At 44.1% G+C, this 20,010-nt stretch overlaps 2 protein-coding genes and 1 pseudogene across 4 annotated transcripts in view; 1 reads left to right on the top strand and 2 right to left on the bottom strand.

The window, feature by feature from the left end:
• TXK (TXK tyrosine kinase) overlaps nt 1-15,388 on the bottom strand; it is a 62,828-nt gene extending 47,440 nt beyond the window's left edge. Inside the window, exon 1 of the mRNA XM_019412640.2 lies at nt 14,680-15,388. Coding sequence (XP_019268185.1) covers nt 14,680-14,767 — 88 coding nt within the window. The 5' untranslated portion in view covers nt 14,768-15,388. The remainder of the gene's footprint in view (nt 1-14,679) is intronic.
• Nucleotides 4,285-5,377, top strand: LOC109274898 (ATP synthase F(0) complex subunit C2, mitochondrial-like; annotated as a pseudogene).
• A 1,732-nt stretch (nt 15,389-17,120) lies between the features above and the next one.
• Nucleotides 17,121-20,010, bottom strand: part of TEC (tec protein tyrosine kinase) — a 126,457-nt gene continuing 123,567 nt past the window's right edge. For all 3 annotated transcript variants that reach the window (XM_019412618.2, XM_019412604.2, XM_019412610.2), the window contains exons 16-18: nt 19,191-19,309; nt 18,947-19,104; nt 17,121-17,791 (exon numbers count right to left, since the gene is read on the bottom strand). In XM_019412618.2, coding sequence (XP_019268163.2) covers nt 17,708-17,791; nt 18,947-19,104; nt 19,191-19,309 — 361 coding nt within the window. In that variant the 3' untranslated portion in view covers nt 17,121-17,707. The remainder of the gene's footprint in view (nt 17,792-18,946; nt 19,105-19,190; nt 19,310-20,010) is intronic.

Raw genomic sequence — 20,010 nt, 5'->3', positions numbered from 1 at the left:
CCTTTGCCTGCACACAGAAACCATCCATTTTCCAAGGACCATTCCAACGTTCACTTCTAGACACTACAATAAAATAAATTAGTGAGTCCCCCAAATCTGCATTATATTGTGTATTAATAGGATTTTGCATTTCAACTGCTTCTGACTGTCAATTTCCTGGAAGTGTCTGCATGAACAAATGGCCAAAAACACTCCTGAGAAAGAAGGTACTTTAGCACGTGGGGGCTATCTGTCTGTCTGCTGGCAGGACTAGGTCTAATTTACATCCTTGCCAATTGATTCCAGTGTTGTTTTAGAGCCCCATGTAGGTCTATATCTATCCAGGCCAAGAGATGAAAAGTCAAATGTAGCTTATACAAATGAGTGAATAGGTCAGAGTATGGTTTAGAAAGTGGCAAAAACTGTGGTCCCACGTAGAGGTATTCGTTTTCAAAATTTTTAAAATGCTCCTTCCCTCACCTGCATCACCTGTTTCCCCTCCCCACTGGATCACTGCCATTAGCATACAAATATACCATTATTTTCCCCATTAAAAACAAAAGAAATTACCCTTGATCTTCTTTCCTTGACCAGCTTTGCTCCCCATTTACAGTATAATCTAGACATGAGTAGTCTTCACTTATTGCTTTCAATTCTTCTCCTCTCATTTTCTCTTAACCATTCCAACCAAGCGTTTGTCCCCACCACCTCCCCAAACCTTCTCTTGTTAGGGTCATGGGATACAGGTGCACACCCCTGTATCCCATGGTTAATTCTATATCCTCTTACTTGGCCTCTCCACAGCATTCAATACTCTTCTCTGGCTTTTCTTTCTTCTCTATTTCACGGTTTTCTTCTCTCCCTCTCCAACCTCTTAGACTGGGGCCAAGGATAGCCTACCTCAAAGCATTTGATCTCTTCTTTTCTCGGTCTCATCCAATCATTTGATTGATTGTCTCATTCCTTTCTGTGTCTTAAAAACCATCTATCTGCTGATGACATCCAAATGTATACCTCCACCCAGTTCCAGTGAGAATTCCAGACTTGCATACCCAAATGCATTCTCAAATTCTCCATTTGGATGCCTAGTGGACACTTCCAATTCACATGAGGAAATCTGACCTCCTTCTCTTCCTTCCTCCCCAGACTTGCTACACTCATTCTCTCCATCTCGTCAATAGCAATTTCATTTTTCCAGTTGCTCAGGTCAATGATCTTGGAGTTGTCTTTGATTCTTCTCTTTCTCTCACATCCCAGTCCAATTTGTCAGAAAGCATTCTGACTCTGCCTTAAACATGTATGCAAGAGTTTCAGTTTGGGATGATGAAAATGTGCTGGAGATGGACAGTGGGGAGGGATGGTTGTACGATAATTCAAATGCACTTAATGCCACTGGACTGTACACTTACAGTTAAACTCGTAAATTTTATCTTATGTATATTTCATGATGTTTAAAAACTCACTCAGACACACACACACACACACACACACACACACACACACACACAGAATCTTATTGCTTTCCCCCACCCTTCTGTTCCCACCATGGACTAAGCCACCAGCATTCATCTGGATTATATCAACACCCTTCTGACTTCTTCCTGCCTCTACCCTAAACTCCCTATAGTTTCTTCTCAGCATAGCAGCCAGAGTAATTAATTTAAAACCTGAGTTGGGGGCACTTGGGTGGCTCAGTCAGTTAAGCATCCAACTTCAACTCAAGTCATGATCTCACGGTTTGTGAGTTCGAGCCCCGCATCAGGCTCTGTGTTGACAGCCCAGAGCCTGGAGCCTGCTTCGGATTCTGTGTCTCTCTCTTTCTTTGCCCCTTCCCCACTTGCATGCTGTCTCTCCTTCTCTCTCAAAAATAAGTAAACATTAAAAAATTAAAAAAATTTTTTTTTAATGTTTATTCATTTTTGAGAGACAGAGATAGACAGAGCATGAGCAGGGGAGGGGCAGAGAGAGAGGGAGACACAGAATCCGAAGCAGGCTCCAGGCTCTGAGCTGTCAGCACAGAGCATGACGCGGGGCTCGAACTCACAAACCGTGAGATCATGACCTGAGCTGAAGTTGGACGCTTGTCCGACTGAGCCACCCAGGCGCCCCAAAAACATTTTTAATAAATAAAATAAAACCTGAGTTGGATCATTTTGCTCCTTGTCTCCAAACCCCACAATGGCTCCCCATTTCACCAACAGTGATAGCCAAATTTCTCACACTAGCCTATAAAACCCTCCAAGATCTGGCCTCCTTATTGCCTCTCACTTCTGTCCAATATGCTTTTACACATGTCACCCAGCCACATTGCCCTCCTCACTGTTTCTGAAGCGCACCAGGCCTGCTCTCTCCGTAGCTTCTATGCTTGTGTTCCACTCTCCCCTCCAGGTGTCAACATTCTTTTTTCAAATAATTTTAAAATTGAAGTATAGTTGACATAAAATATTATATTAGTTTCGGGTATACAACATAGTGATTCAACAATGACACACATTATGTAATGTTCACCACAATAAGTGTAGTTACCATCCGTCACCATACAAAGGTAGTACAATATTATTGACTATATTCCCTATGGTGTACTTTTCATCACTGTGACTTACTACTTTTATAACTGAAAGTTTATACCTCTTAATCCCCTTCACCTGCTTTGCCCATCCCCCCCCCATCTCCCTCCCTTCTGGCAACTAGTAGTTTGTTCTCTGTATTTATGAGTCTGTTTCTGTTTTTGTTTGTTCATTTGTTTTTTAGATTCTACCTGTAAGTGAAATCATATGGTATTTGTCTTTTCTGTCTGACTTATATCACTTAGGTCCACCTTCTAGGTCACCCATGTTATTGTGAACACAAAGATTTCATTCTTTCTCATGGCTGAGCAATATTCCATTTTGTGTGTATATATATATATACATATATATATGTATATATATTATAAAAATATATTATATATAATATATATAATACACACACACACACACACCACATCTTCTTTATCCAGTCACCTATCAATGGACACTTAGGTTGCTTCCATATATTGGCTATTGTAAATAATGTTGCAGTAAACATAGGGGTGCATATATCCTTTCAAATCAGTGGTTTTGTTTTCTATCAGGTAAGTACCCAGAAGTGGAATTACTGGGTCATATGGTCTAAGGAAATGACCAAAAAAAGAAAAAAAAGTAGATCACTGGAACTGTATCAAACTAAAAAGTTTTTTCACAGCAAAGGAAACCATTAACAAAATGAAAAGGTGATCTACCTTTTGAGAGAAGATTATTTGTTAATAATATATTGGATAAGGGGTTAATATCCAAAATATATTAAGAATTCATATACTCAATATCAAAAAAAAAACCCCACATAATCCAATTTAAAAATTGGCAGAGGACATGGATAGGCTTTTTTCCAAAGACACATGGAAAGTTGCTCAGCATCACTAATCACCATGGAAATGCAAATCAAAACTACAATGACATATCATATCACACCTGTCAGAATGGCTAATATCAAAAAAGACAAGAAATAACAAGTGTTGGTGAGGATGTTGAGAAAAGGGACCGCTTGTGCCCTGTTGGTGGGAATGTGAATTCGTGCAGCTGTTGTGGAAAACAGTATGGAGGCTTCTCAAAAAATTTAAAAAATGAAATTAACATCCAACCTTCTTAACTGTCCCCAATCCTTAAAGTCTTTGTTCAAAATCTTAACCCTCCCAATGAAGAGTAGCTTGACTAATTATTGCTGCCACCTGCACTCCCTGACTTGGGTATTTCTCACTTTATTTTTTTCTTTTCTTTTCTTTCTTTCTTTCTTTTTTTTTTTTATGGCATGTCTCACCTTCTAACATACTATGTGATTGACTGATTTTATTATAATTTTTTAATGTCTGTCTCCTCTACTCGAATGTAAACAGGGATCTTTGTCTTTTCTGTTCAGTTATATCTCAAGAGGCTAGAACCGTTGTTGACATATAATATCCACTCAGTAAATATTTGTTGAGTGGATGGTACATGAATAAATTAGTTTGAAGGAGCATCAAATTATAACCTTTCCAGAACACCCACCTGTCTTTATTCAGTCCTAATGGGAAAACAAAAGCTGTATTTGAGAACAGAATAAGCAGGTACAATAGGAAGCAGTGAACAATGAGAGTGGTGATGTAGGAATAGATTATGAAAGTCCTTGAAATAAAGGAAGATAAGACCTTGAGTGTCTATGTAGTAGGAGGTCTTATTAAATACCGAAGATGAGAACAATTTGGTCACAGGCCAGAGCAAACTCTGTACTTAGTCTACAAGCCTTCGTAAGATGGTCCAGCAAGGTGAGCAATGACCATCTATGGCCTCATGTTTGTTTGTTTTTTTAATTTTTATTTTAATGTTTATTTATTTTTGAGACAGAGAGAGACAGAGCATGAACGGGGGAGGGTCAGAGAGAGAGGGAGACACAGAATCTGAAACGGGCTCCAGGCTCTGAGCTGTCAGCACAGAGCCCAACACAGGGCTCGAACTCACGGACCGCGAGATCATGACCTGAACCGAAGTCGGACGCTTAACCTACTGAGCCACCCAGGCGCCCCTGGCCTCATGTTTTAATATAAACTAAAACCGTTTAATATTGTCGAGGCCAAGAAGTGTCTATAATGGTCTCTTTACTCCTTGAATGATCACTAGCATGTTATATTATTCTCTATATTTTTCCAAATGCTGGAAACACATCAAAACTAGAATTTATAGATTAAAAAAAGGAAACCCCCAGAAAATCAGGTAGGCCTGTGGTTAGCTAGTTAAGTGCCTATTCTCGGACTGACAACTTTTTACATGTACCTGATTTTTAGTGAGAGTTGCAAAAGGCTTTTTATTTCTCTGATTCAGCCGCTGACTTCCCTTTTGCCTAACCAGAATTTTCGTCTTCCTCACGAGCCCCAACCTGTCTTCTAGGCACTGGGTGCAGATCTTCTGCCACAGGCCCTCACCCCCTGAAAATTTATGTCTGTGCAAAGCTCATCTCCACCCCCTTCCTAGTCAGGAGCACCGCTCAGCTGTTGAGCAGATCACGGTCTGCAGTGGCACTAAAACCACCGGAGACACGGACAGATGAGAGCCTCAGCAGCTGGGCAGCCCCATGTCCCCTGACCTCGCTTATTTTTAGCTGCAGCTTCCAAACCGGTGCCATTTCAAGGGACACCGACGCAGCAGCCAAGGTCACTGTGGGGCTGGGACTGCCATGGTAGGGGTGCCTGGCCCTGGGGCTGGAATTGGGACTGTGTCTGGGAGCCTCAACATTGGCTAGGCCAACGAAGCAACAGCTCTTCGCCTGTGCCATTCTGGCCTTTGCCCTCTTGGAGGCCATGGGGCTCTTTTGCCTGATGGCGGCCTTTCTCATCCTCTTCACCAGGTGACAGAACCGTCTCGACGTCCCACGGGTCTTTCTCCCATGTCTCGCCTGACCTGTATGTTCTTTTTCCCATACCTCCCCAGGCAGCCTGAGGAAAGTGGTTGGCTCAGGGTTTGACAGAAGGAAGACAAATAAATACTGTATTAATAAGAAAGAAAGAAAGAAAGAAAGAAAGAAAGAAAGAAAGAAAGAAAGAAAGGGAAAAAAGAAAGAAGAAAGAAAGAAAGAAAGAAAGAAAGAAAGAAAGAAAGAAAGAAAGAAAGAAAACTATCCTATCGGTTCCCCTCTCTAATTTTTCCTTGTCTGTGTATGATTCCACCACAGACATCTTGGATTCTTCCTGAGCCCTATCCTTTGTATCCAATCTGCCATTAATCTGTTCAAATCGTTTAGCTTTTTACTGCTTATTTCCCTTGCTACCAATATAGTCCAAGCCCTCAGCAGCCCACACCTATATGCCTACAATAACTCCCGTATTCCTCACAACCACCCTATGAAGTAGGTGCCACTTCACAGCTGAAGAATCTGAACCACAGAGGGGGTCCTCCCTGCTGGGAGTCAGAGGGCCTTTAAGTTGAGAGCCAGGATTGGAACGCGGGCAGAGCGACTCCAGAGTCTCTGCTCTCAACCTCTGGGGACCGTGTTCGCTCAGTGATCGAATGAACTGGCCCACGTCCCTGCCTCTGTTCTCTCCTTCAGTCCATCCTCAAAGTTCATTTCCCTAAAAGTCTATCTCAGCCAACTGCTCTCCATCCTCAGCTCCTAAAAAGGCTCTCAGCCACAGATGGCATCAAGATTATACCCTCCCTCTGTTCATTGCCTTCCATAACTTGGCCAACTCCATGCCAACTCTCCAGGTTCACCACTCGTATTACACCGGCTTCCTCCACTTGCTCTGATGTCACAAACATCCTGAACATTTCTGCCTCCAGCCTGAGAAGGACTTCCACTGCAATCCACCCCCATCCGGTGGTCCTCCGGGCTCCCAGAGCACAAGGGATCTGTCCCGCCCCATGGCTCGTAACTGGGCACCATGTTAGATGGCCGTGTGCACGACAACCTTTGTGTAGGCTCCATCTCTCAAAGGGTTTCTCTGTCATACCACAACTGACATTTTAGATTGGGTGATTCTTGGGGGGATGGGGGCACTGTCCTGTGCATTGTAGGACATTTTTAGCCGCACGTCTGTGCACTAGGGGTCAGCAGAAACCCCTCACCCCTTCACATACATCTCCCCTTCTGGGTCAGGAAAACCAAAAACCTTCCAGGCGTTGTCAGATATCCCTCCCCACCCACCCGCCCGCCACCGGGAGACACAAAATCACTTGATTTTGAGAACCACTGAGCTACGTTGTAAACTCTTCAATTTCAGGGACTGTGTTTTGCACCTTGTTGTCTTCTTCAGAGCACCCAGTGTCGGTGCCTGGCACACAGCGAGAACTCAATAAATGGGCCTCACCCATACCTACACCCTCACAATACACCTGGGCTCTACTTTTCTGTAATTTGTTCTACTGCGTGATATCTCACACCTCAATGTTGGCTGCACAGAAAGCTAGGTTGACCACAACCTTTTGAATAAGTAGAACAGCAAAGTTGAAGAAAATAGCTTCCGGACCTTCGGCTAGTATTTGTAGGTCGTAAATCTAACCTTCTGTTCCAGATGCATTAAAAAAAAAGAAGTCACGTGTCCAAAATCAAGCGTAAATGCATGAGATGCTAAATGAAATAGTTAAAATCTCTCTGGTGTTCAAATGCTTTACCCATATTAGGACGGCATATGGGGGTTGGGAAGGTTTTAGTGTCAGACCAGCCTGCAGTCAAACCACGGCTCCATTTTCTTGTGGCAACAGTGAGATGCTGGACATTCAGCAGCCTTATCTGGAAAATACAGAAATGAAACCTATCTTCTAGGAAAGGCAGTTCCCCCCTCCTACTGACACAGCCCTTACTGGTAACAGACACTCTACTAACATCTTACTATACTAACTTACTCCCTAAACATTGAAATAGGTCCTGTTAGTACCCCATTTTACAGAGTAAAAACACTAACAGAGAGGTTCAGTCATTTGTCCAAAGCCACAGAATTAAAAAGCCACTGAGTCAGCATTTGAGCCTAGAGAGTTTGGCTCAGAGTCCAGGAGCAAAACAAGACTATCGTTATGGATGAGATTAAATACGATAGCAGAGGTGAAGCACCGAGAACATAAAACAGTTACTCATTTCTATTCCCAACTTTCTCCCTCACCCAGTTCCCTAGAACTAACTCAGCAAGTATTTTCTAGGTACTCACAGACTATGTCTAAGGTAAACAGACGTAAGCAGATGTGATTCTCCCTCTGAAGACAAAACAGGGGAATAAAGCCAAGCAAGCAAACCTGATCTTCAGTCCCCCAAGTCCCTTGTCCTGAGCCCATTCTCTACTCCTGACTCAAAGGCAAATGTTCCCTCCATTCCGGGCTCTAAGGGGTTCTCTCCCTATTATCAAGACAGCTCTCAGGAGAGGCTCTGAAACTTATTTTTGGTATAAATGATGTAATAAACGGATATAATAGTAAACATGTAGTACTGCAGTGCTTTTTTTTTAATGTTTATTTATTTTTGAGAGAGACAGAGTGTGAGCGAGGGAGGGGCAGAGGGAGAGGGAGATACAGAATCCAAAGCAGTCTCCAGGCTCCGAGCTGTCAGCACAGAGCCCGACGTGGGGTTCATGGGATCATGACCTGAGCTGAAGTCAGACACTTAACCAACTGAGCCACCCAGGCACGCCCCCCCCCCCTTTTTTTTTTGCAATGCTTCTTTCAAAGGCATTTCCTTATTTGTAAGCATTCCGCCTATATTAAGGTGAACAGACAGATTAATTTTTAAGGAATTGGTTCACATGACTGTGGGGACTGGCATGTCCAAAATCTAATGGGGTGGGCTGGCAGGCTGGAAACTCAGAGAAGAGCTGTGTTCAAGTCCAAAGGCAGTCTGCTGGCAGAATGGACTTCAACTGATTAGATAAAGCTCACCTGCATTGTGGACAGTAATCTGTTTTACTCAAAGATCACTGATTTATTGTGTTTAAATTTTTTTTAAAAAACATTTATTTCCTTTTAAGAGAGAGAGAGAGAGCATGAGCAGGGGAGGGGCAGAGGGAGAGGGAGACACAGAATCTCCAAAGCAGGTTCCGTGCTCTGGGCTATCAACACAGAGCCTGACATGGGACTTGAACTCACGAACTGTGAGATCATGACCTGAGCCAAAGTCAGACTTAGTAGGACACAGTTGGTGGCTTAACCGACTGAGCCATCCAGGTACCCCAAAGGCCACCGATTAAAATCTTGATTTAAATCCTCATCCCCCAAACACCTTCACAGAAATATCCAGAATAATATTTAACCAAACATCTGGGCAACATGACCCAGCCAAGTTGACCCATAAAAGTACCTATCATAATACCTTAAATTCAAATACCTTTTCCAGAGGAATTCCGGTATCAGTTAGCAGGCGGGAAAGATATCTGGACACTAGGAAAAGGCCTTCTGCTACTCACTTGAAGGACTACATGCCAGCAGAGTGGATTATAAACCCGACAATACCCCCTGGGTTACCTTTGATGTCTCCCGCAGACTGGGATTTAGGAGGAAGTATTTTCAAAGATACTTATTTTCCCTGAGTCAATAGCAAAGACAATTACCTTCAAAAAAAGTTACGACCTATGCCACCACTGCCTCAAGTGTAATAAAGTTTTTCTTCTCCCCTGAAGAGAAGCCACAGGCAGGCAGGCCCGTTTCCGTCTTGTTTAGGGTTCCATCCCTTCTGCCTGGCGCCACTGCCTGAGAAATAATTGTTGCGCAAATGAAAAACAAATTGTGATCGCCGAGCAGCAGTCCGCTGGTGTTCCCTTGTTTGGCGTGACTTCCTCAGACACCAGGCATCTTTATTTATGGATTGAAATACTGATTCCCTCCAAAGCAGATATCAATGATGATGAGATTTGTGGTCATTTTCAGTTTACAGCATTACAGGTCTTCCAGCGGGTGAACAGATGGTGAGTCGCTCCCACTTGCATTCTGTGATTATAGAAACTATATATTCTCTGATTAACCTGCAGAGAGAAAGTTCTCCCGTGCCTTTGGAAAATTCCCAGCTTAGGCAGAAGCTCGTGCATGTCAAAGGCCTTTGCCAGAGAGACTTAAAATGCCCCAGAGATGGGCCATGACTATTTGCCTGCTGGCAGGGTTGAGGATTATCTCAGGAAGGAGCTTCCTCTCCCAGGCTGATCTTTTCACCTGCTTCTTATTCCCCAGCAAGTATCTTTAATTATATATCAGGCACCAGCAAATCAGGAAAAAGGCACCGTATCCCAGCGTAATCTCCATGACCTTTAGCCATGGCACGTCTCTCAGGGGGAAGGTTGAACCTCTCATTTTTATTTGGTGTTCATGTTCTTCCCTGGGAACGCCTTCTCCCCTTTCTGTCACCCGTGCAAGGCGCCTGGAGCCCCCAGACGCATGTGGGTGGCCACAGCAGGGCTGCGGGGGAACAGGTTTCCCCAGGGGGCACTGGAAGGGAGTGAATGTAAGAAGCACCACTTCTCAGAGCACCTCTGAGGCCACCTTCCTGCACACAAACACTTGTCAGGTGAAAAGCGGTGGCCCCAGCTGTCTGGGAAGCAAAGCTGGTGCCCTTCCCTCCTTTTCTCCTGTTTTGAGGTTTACATCAGCATAACCTCGCAATCATCCCCTGGCATTTCTGATATCAGTGTTTCATTTTGAATCAGAGCCTCAGGTGAAATTCATTCCTCCTGAATTTGGTCATAATAACTGGCAGAGGGCTGCTGACGTGTACTTGAAAACATGAGTAACTGGCTTCGTTTCAAGAGCTGCCTTGAACCAAAGACCAGGCTGATCTCCCAACTCACCCATTCCAGGTTGTGGTTTTAAGGCAAGGAATTCTGGTGCCAGCTGTATGTGCAGCTGAAGGGTGTGGAGGCAAACCCTGAAAACTTGGGTGATGGATTGATTAGTGAGTCTCTGCACTCACTACAAGATATGCCTAACTTTTTTCCAGAAATTCCCAGAAAGGCCAAATGACTATCATAAATTCCTGCCACTAGATCTATTTCTTAGGGGCATTTTGAAGACAGGCACGTTGTAACTGATTTAACAGATGTTATCTGGGAGGTGCGACACATAGCTAGCTTTTCTTTAGCATGAAATTCGACCTCTGATCAGGCATCAGAAAAAGCTCTCACCAATGAGGGTAAGAGAAGGAGAAGGAAGGGGGTACAGAGGGAAAGAGGGAAGGAGGGACAGACCCGGATGAGGAAGGGAGGCAGAGAGGGAGGGAAGAAGTAACGCACTGATTTTTCACAGAAATGTGTATTCAATTTAGAAAGCTATCCTTTATTCTGAGTTTATGCTCTTTATATATTTGAGGTGTTAACTTATCGTTTTGTGTATATGCCTTCTTTTGATATTAAAAAGACACTCCTTCTGAGAGGAATGCTACGAGAACACTCCAGTGTGTGTTTCCTCTTGATGGTAAAATGTCCATGCATCTAAGAAACGGTAGCCACCAGAGAGGTCAGTCTTTTTGAATGGATTGACAAAAGAAGTAAACAACCGTGATAAATCCCAAACTGGTTTTTTGACATCATCTTGGTCTTACCTTAAACTAAGTGAAATAACAACTTTAGGGGATGCGTTGGCCCCTAACAGACATCTAACTAATAGATACTAACAGGTATCTAGCTCATGTGACAGGAAACTGATAAATTTGGTGGAGGACAAAAATGGCGCTTGGCCTGGCTGGAGCCTGAAGGGATGCCAGCTGTGGGGAAGGGGTGAAGAGGTTCTAGAAGCCTGAGTAGCTGGATGGGGTACTGAGCACCAGGGGAGATGGTATCCGGGGAGTAAAGGATGCTGTGAGGGAACACAGGCTCCCTGAAGACTGCCCATCACAGCCCTGGCCAGGGCGCACCCCCAGGCACCAGACATTCCTGAAGCCATCGTTTGCTCTACGCAGGAATGCTGATTTCTTCCCAGTAATGAGCTTTGGTGAGTTGGACAGGGCAGTCACCTTGCACACCATTCCTCTCTGCCGCCAGGTCTCAGAGCAGTGTTTCCGAGAAGACTGAGGTCTGTGACCTCAAAATTCATGACGAGCTCACAAAGATCACACCCAAGACATTGAGCCAGCTTGTGATGCGAAGTGTGTGGCCACAAGACCTGCTGGCAGGGCTGACGGTGTGCTGGAAGCCGTGTCCACTGACCCTCGGTGGGCAGGAAGTGCACAGGTGGTGCCGGCCAGGTGGGCTTCGCTGAGGAACAACAAGCCTCCCGGGCAGCGCTACAAATGGCGGTTGCAGTCATCATTATTGTGACAGAGTCTCACAGCTTCTGTGGGGCGGGAGTCCAGGCACAGCTCAGCTGGGTGCCTGCAGCTAGAGGTCAACAAGTTCGCGAAGCTCATGAAAGTGTCGTCAGGTTGCGTTGATCCGCTTCCACGTTCACTTCCACGGCTGTCGGCAGGCCTTGGTGCGTTAGTGCCTCATGATAGGGATTCTCCATTGGCCACCTGAGAATGCTCACGGCATCGCAGCCGGTAATCCAAGAGACAAAGAACCCGAGCGCCCTAAGTCAGAAGCCCCAGTCTTTTTACAACCTAATCTCAGAGATAACACTACTGCTTTTATCATATTCTGCTCATGAGAAGTGAGTTACTGGGTCCAGTTCAGACTCAAGGAGAGAGATTGCACAGGGGTGTGAATGCCAGGAGGTGGAGGCCATTGGGGGCCATCTGAGAGGTGGCTATGCAGCTACCCACTTTATCTTTATATTTATAATAACAGTACTGATTGAAGATATTAACTTGATAGGGTTTGGTGTGGAAATCGAATACAACAAGGTTTGAGAGAGGGCTTTAAAAATAGAGGCCCTACGCCTGGGTGGCTCAGTCGGTTAAGCATCCTACTCTTGGTTTTGGCTCACGTCATGATCTCATGGTCATGGGATGGAGCCCTGCGTCGGGCTCTGTGTTGACGGCATAGAACCTGCTTGGGATTCTCTCTCTCCCTCTCTCTGCCCTTCCCCCACTCACACTTTTTCTCTCTCTCTCCCTCTCAAAATAAATAAACTGGTTTTTAAATTAAAAAAAAAAAAAAAAATAGAAGCCCCAGAAAGGCAATATAATCAAGTGTCCTTAACTCACCCCCAGATCCCACTATGGAGGTAAGTCTGGAAATCTACATTTTAACAGTATCCCGTGCATACTTCAGGCCCACTAAGACTTAAGAATCACTCATATACGTCATTATATTTTTCCCTTCTACTGTCCAAGTTGGGAAGAAAAGAAAGGCAGAGAAATTAGGTTAAAGTGAGGTGGAGGGGAAGGGAAGAGTTGACTTTTTCAAACCCCTCCTTGGCTCTTCTCCCTGGGCTTTGTCCTCTAAGTGACTTTACTAGGCTGGGTCTGTCTTCAGAGCCACTGCTTGTGGGTAGAAACCTTAGCAATACCCAGTTACGTTTCACCAAATGAGTTGCACTCTAGCAGTGCCCTGATACCCCACTCAGTCTCTCCCCACCATTCAGTATGACCAATATCTCACCTTCTACAATTATTTCCTCCTGCCCTACAGCAGCCTATCAGGCCAGACTTCTAAGACAGCTCTTAAAACAACAAACATTTGGCAAATGCCTCTGGCTTCGCAAACACATACACATATTTTTTGATTAGCATTAACACACCTGGAGGCATCTCTTGGCTTCCTCTTATCAACAGAAAATGCTTGTTTTACCCAGAAGCACATAGAGCCATATCTACACGTGGTTTGTGGCAGAAATAAATAGGCGATTTTTACCATCAAACAAGTCACCAGAAGCTGGAAGACGGTGAACGTTCGTCAAATCCATGCCCTTCCAGGCCAGCCAGGATGATCCACAAAATAGCACCACCAACACCCAATCCTGTCTCAACCCTCAGCATTATTTATATGTCACTAAATCTTTCCTGTTATCATTTATAGCCTTTTCGCTAGTTCTGACCTCAGGAAAAATGAACAACAGATGCTCACATAGCTTTTAATAAAAAGGTTAAGTCACTGCTCATCTTTGTCCTACCGTTGGGGGAGGCGGGGACATAAATTGTTGCCTCTCAGCTCTTTCTGCTTCACTCCGGTTCATGTGAATTTCTGATAACAAGCAAGCCCTGTTTTGTCTAGGAGTGGATCAAGATGGTAAGTTATATTGGGGTCAGCCCAACTGGAATAGCCTCGTTTACTTTTTACAAATTCTCCCCACGGGTGTTGGGTCCTGTGAGGTGATCTGGTTGCAACAGATGACATGTAAAAACTGCAATCAATCAATTTTTCCCAGTGCCACTTAAGAATCAGAGATGTAAAAACTTCGTTAGCTGCTCTTTGATTGCTTTCCTCTGATAGGACTGAGCTTTGTTAAGACTAGGTTCTATAGTCATTCCGAATGAAAATCAAAGATAGTATTTGCCTTCCTTACTTTTTAATTATTTGCATGAGAAGGCCCTTGTGGAGCTAAATTCATAAGCATTTTCAAAATGCACAACAGTCTTCCAAAGCAACCCCAAAATTAAGATCACGAAGGCCCTGTTATTTTTAGCTGCTGTTTATGAAATCTTGTGGCGAGGTGGGCAGAAGGAGGGTACCATTTTACAGACAGGGACCCAACCTAAGAAGTTGCCAAAGGTGACCCAGCACAGCTGCAGCAAATCCGGACGCTACAACTTGGTCTCCTGGTCTTCAGCTCTGAGTTCTTGACACGACACATCACTCTAAAAGCAAACACTTTTCAGGAGCGCCTGGGTGGCTCAATCAGTTAAGCGTCCGGCTTCGGCGCAGGTCACGACCTCATGGTTTGTGGGTTTGAGCCCTGCTTTGGGTGCTGTGCTGTCAGCTCGGAGTCTGGAGCCTGCTTCAGATTCTGCGTCTCCCTCTCTACTCTTTGCCCTTCCCCTGCTCATGCTCTCTGTCTCTCGCTCTGTCTCAAAAATAAATAAACATTGAAAAAACTTAAAGAAAAAAGAAAACCACTTTTCAAACTGAATTTCCATACATGCATGTAGATTTAAGGCCAGTAGTCGGTTTCCCTTTGCAGTCTCAATGAGTGACCTTTACTGAAGTTACATCACTACGATGGTTATTTAAATAACGCACAAAACCCCATCACAACATCTGGGGACATGATCCTCCAAATTTCACAAGCTTTATGCCATCTGCCAGAGTTCGAGAATAAGTAACACGCCCAGTACAAGCCCTGCTGATGACTGCAAAGCCATCGTACTTACAGGTGGAAAGAATCATGGTTGTACTTCTGCAGGGAGTATACAAAGCAGCATTCAGTTCTTCAGCGGTGGTTCGGTCACAAAAACACATCTTTTAACTGAAATCATAGCTCACCCAAGATGTTTCTCACGAGCAAAGTTAACCCCACCTATTTTCCTGTTCTAAAAACCTCAGAGAAAAGTGTGTGAATGACAACCGAATGGCCTATATACGAAAGTTCAATAATCTACATCCAGATCTCTGAGGGTAGCTGCAACGGGTTCCTCATTCCCAACTGTGTGGGCGATTCCAGAAAACAACATTTTCAAGAAGTCAACAATATTTTTGTAAAAGAGACCTTAAAAAGCATCAAATCAAGCTGCCTTCTCTGGACACAGAAGGAGATGGATGCACAGATAGGACAAGGGACACAGTGGTAGAAAGAGAATTAGATTCTCGGTATCGAAGTATAAAGTCTAGAATGTTCTGTCCTCCCACTCAGTACTGACACCTCAAGGCCCATATTATGAAACTTCATTTTTTTGTGGGGATGGAAAGCCAATTCAATAAGGTACCTAAAAGGTGACTGAGCCATGGCTGAGAAATATAAGAATGATGTCAATAAGAAATGCACTTAGGAATTCTACTTCATCCCCTTGGAAAATATAACCAAGAATTAAAACTAAAAGGAACGATTCTAATGAAGACACAGCATATTCACATTGCCTTTCCTATTTCCTGCTTTATAGATTAAGATCTCGTTAAGCATTCTGGGTGGATTCTTCTATTTTTACTTCACTTTTTGCTTTACTTACGCTTTTATACAAAAACTTTTTTTTTTTTTTTTTAACGTTTATTTATTTTTGAGACAGAGAGAGACAGAGCATGAATGGGGGAGGGTCAGAGAGAGAGAGGGAGACACAGAATCGGAAACAGTCTCCAGGCTCTGAGCTGTCAGCACAGAGCCCGACGCCGGGCTCGAACCCACAGACCGCGAGATCATGACCTGAGCCGAAGTCGGACGCTTAACCGACTGAGCCACCCAGGCACCCCACAAAAACTTCTTTTAAGTTCTGGTGAAAATTTTGAAGATTGTTGAAGAAAAGGTTCCCAAATGTTGTCAGGTGTTACCCATCTTGTTTTCCACATCAACAGTATACGTAACGATGAGCACAAGGACTATACTCTGTCCTCACTTTCTTCAACACCATCTAGCACTTTGAACATAGCTCCTCCAGGTGAACAGGGAAGTGTGGGAAGGGACAGGGAGGGGTGGGAGGGGTCAAGATGAAGGAGAAAGGAAGGAGAAAGACAGAAAAACCATACTCAAACCTGAGTATAACGAATATGGTCAACTCCTTGAATGAGCTACAATTCAGTTAAAAGGTACGTATGTGTTTGTGACGGGGGTACAGGTAAACAGGAAGATGAGGAGGAAGGTGGCAAACAGTGACAACACTTAAGATCATTTTTTTTTTCCATTATAAGGAGGGTACGGAAGGACAGCTCTCAGTGGATGGACAGACCCAAAGGGAAAGAGATGGCCCCCCAGGGTCTTAGGGAGGCACTACTCAAGACAGCCAGCAACAGTTCTGTGTTCACACAACACCTGTGGCACAGGGAACGCCATGGCAGTCCCCAGAGTGATCAGAACTCCTTAAAGAAGGGCCCTGTGTGTTGGGTGTTTCTCAGCTTTCTACCCCCATAAAACCAAGAAAAATGTATGGGGCAATACATGGCCTCTGCTGCTGATAAGAAACTGTTTCTCTTCCCTGGGCTCGTGAGCGAAAATGAAGTTTCCACCTCAGCTGGTGTCTTAGTCAGAGATTGTTAACAGTCAAAAACCCACTCAAACAAACTTGATCACAGGGTCTACCATGAGGCTATCTCACTGAGATAACTGTCTCACTGAGACAATCTCACTGATCCAGGGATCCAAGTCCAACCAGGTCTCCTGAAAACCATCTGGGAGATGGCTCAATACACCATTCTCTCCATTTTTCCTGGTTTCTCCGCCAGAAGCTGAACTTGCTCCTGGGTCTTGCTTGCAGTGGGGGCAGGCTTTGTTGTGAACATCACATTCTCATCATTCTCCCCCAGAGCCCAGCACCTCCACTTACAGCATCTATGTCCTGGGGCAGATTCTTAAGCCATAAAATGTGATTGATTACCCCTAGTTCAACTTTTACCTAACCCCTTTTAGTGATAGATACCATGGGCAGGGTCAATCAGCCCAAACATGGGCCTGGTTAGGGGCTTAAATTAGACAGGTACCCCCAAACATGTCTGCCTAAATGGAGAGGGAATATTAATGCCAGAAGGGTCCAGACTTTTTTCTCTTCAATAAGGAATATTTGATCCCTGGGGGAAAAGAAATTGACAGCTGCAAGGCACAGTCCCTAGTCCTAAAAAGGAAAGCTCATGTGTTACAGAATTGAACGTGCTAATTAAAAGACAACTCATGTTTCTTATAAATATATATCTTTATATATTATATATTTACAATATATACAGCATACAAATATTTTTAATGTAATACTAATCGCAGTCTTGAAAACAGAGGTTTTCAAAACAAAAGAAGGGTACTTATCCAAGATGGGTTCCCGATTCTTCCAGAACCCACATTCCAGACAATGCCTCAGGCCCAGATTTCCATAGACATCAAAGGAAAGAGAAGGGTTGCTGGAACAAGGCTCTAATTCCCAGATATCCTGACCTTCACTGGCACCAGCTAACATGGCCCCATGTACACCCCTAAAAAGGGCAAACCTTGGGGTCTGGGCATGGTACCTAGCACGTGGTAGGCACTCAAATACCTGTGGAATGGATAAAAGTGAGTGCTTTCCATCGCCATCTCTAAGGCAGCATTTCCATAATCTGAAAGGTTCAGTGCCAGAGCTCAGGCTGGTCTAGAAGCAAATGCTTTAGGTGTTTCCACTTTATAAGTAAAACAATCTACACATTCGAGTGCTAAATAAATTAAAAGTTAGCCACAAAGTGCCATTTCTTCCTCATGCTTTGGAATCTGGAAGTCACAGATCACACCATCACTTATCTTCCAAAAGTTTCTTCACATTCGACTAGTTCATCTATTGTGCGCAGCAAATCTTCAAAGGAAGGCCTTCCCTCCGGTTTCTACAATGAAAAATCAAAGAGAAGCTGTGGGTTCCAGAATCCATTCCAAAACTAATTTCTCACTGCTCAAACTCACATAACTGCAAGATACTGATCGTCTGGTACTAGAACATGCAGGCATCTCCAAATGGGACTTCTCTATTCTACATATACTATTGCTAGACAAACCTTTCTCCTACACTGCTTTTGTGTTCCCACTCAAGAAGCTAAGAGAGCTCTTTATTGCCTGCAAAATCAAGTCCTGCTAATTCGCAGTGCCCTCTATACCCTTCTCCTCTCCCACCCTCTTGCTACCCAGTTTCATTTCCCACAAAAACTCTCACATGGGCTTTCTACTCTATCAGACCAATCTCTATCCTCAGGTACACACACCACACATTACCACCACCTTACCTTTGCTCATGCTGTCCTCTCCCACCCCCAACAGCCCTTCCTGCCCAGGCCACTCCCATGCCAATCAGTGCTCTTTGGAGGCATCATAGTAAGTGGCCACGAGCATAGGCTCCGCCTCTCTGTAGCAAAGTGGCCTTGGACAAGTGTCAACTTCATGGGCCCTGGTCTTCTCATCCACAAAGTGGTCACAGTAAAAGTCTCTGTACCTCAAAAGGTTATTTTGAGAACTAAATCTAAAACACTTGGTATCGTGCCTAGCACACAATATATGTGAGTTAATATCATCTTTCAAAAGTCATTTTAGTGCCTAATCTCTTCTATGAGGTGACATTTTAATACATGGGGAAGGAACACTTCCAAAGACTATGAGTAAAGAGATCTGGGGAAGTCGAGGTTTGGAGAAAGAAACCCTCTCTCGTGAAAGAGTAATAGTTCAACAGTACAAGAAGTCCGCGGAAAGAAGAGCTACTTCTCCAGGATTATTCCCTGAGTCCCTAACTCAGGCAACTGGGACAGGATTTCTACTTGGGAGTGGGGTGGCAGCCTGCATTTATTATCTTATTTTCATCTTCCATGTCTTCACATTCTTCTTCCCATTACTCAGACCTGATTTGAGAGGGCTGGCTTTCCACCTAGAGTTTGGAATCATACAAAACGTGCACTGACTCACTAGGCTGTGAAGACTATACGTTACTAACCTACCAAGCCCAGATCCCTACATGTTTTCAGGATTCAGGAAGAAAGCACACAAAAAATCGTTACCTCCTGCCAACACCTCAGCATCATCTCGTACATGTATTTGGATGCCAACTTCGGCCTATAGAGTCGGTGGCCACGAGTAACCATGGTTACCACTTCATAGTTGGTGTTTTTCTCAAACGGCATTCTGCCTTCGGTGAATATTTCCCACATTAAAACACCTGGAAAAAGAAAGAGAAGGATCACCCACGGATGCACCCACTTCCTCTTCAGAGCAGAGCCGAGGAAAAACAGACCATGTTCTTACCAAATGACCAGACGTCTGATTTGCTGCTAAAGCGGCTGTAATTAAACACCTCCGGTGGACACCACTTCACTGGAAATTTTGCACCAGAAGAACTTGTGTACTGATCATCCAAAACATACCTAAAGTAAGACACGCCATAGGTTTATGCCTCTGAGCTATGATCTACATTTTGTACATGCTCTTCAATTTTTTTTTCTTTCCTCTTAGAATCAAAAACACAGTTGACTGAAGTCCAACAAGCATCCGGTTGAAGCTAAATGTTTGCCTCAGTGGCCACGCCTGGTGATTTCCATCTTCCTCTGAGCTTCATTTATGTGCTTGAGATGGGCACGTTGTAACATTAGTACCTGCCCTTTTGTGTTTCTGTGTTGTGTTTGGTTTTATAATAGAGGCAGAACACAATAAAAGAGTTAGCAAACTTTTTTGGGGGGGTTAGCAACTTTGTGCTTTAAACAAAATTTAACCCGAAGGGCCCACATGTAAAACATCTAAAGCAGAGCTGCTCTAAAGGAAGTGGTGCAGAGCATTTGGAGACGCATGTGCTTTTAGCCCCCACAATTCCACAGAGTGCAACTTAAACCTACAGCAAATGAAAACAGCAAATTGCAAAATGACATATGTAAATGGTGGAGTATATATTTATATGCCATGACATCTGTCCCCCCCACACACACACAATTACACACTGAAAACAATACTATGTAATTTTTGCTATGCAAGCTTACTTATGTTCTTCTGGATAGACACACACAAACTGGTAACTCTGGCTACCTGGGGGGAGGACCTGTGATCGGGGCGGTGAATATGGGGACTTCAGCCC

Source organism: Panthera pardus, unplaced genomic scaffold, assembly GCF_024362965.1.
Source record: "Panthera pardus isolate Hobbes unplaced genomic scaffold, ASM2436296v1 HiC_scaffold_13, whole genome shotgun sequence".
Taxonomy (NCBI): domain Eukaryota; kingdom Metazoa; phylum Chordata; class Mammalia; order Carnivora; family Felidae; genus Panthera; species Panthera pardus.
The sequence above is the reverse complement of the archived record's forward strand: the minus strand, read 5'-3'. Positions and strand labels throughout refer to the sequence as shown.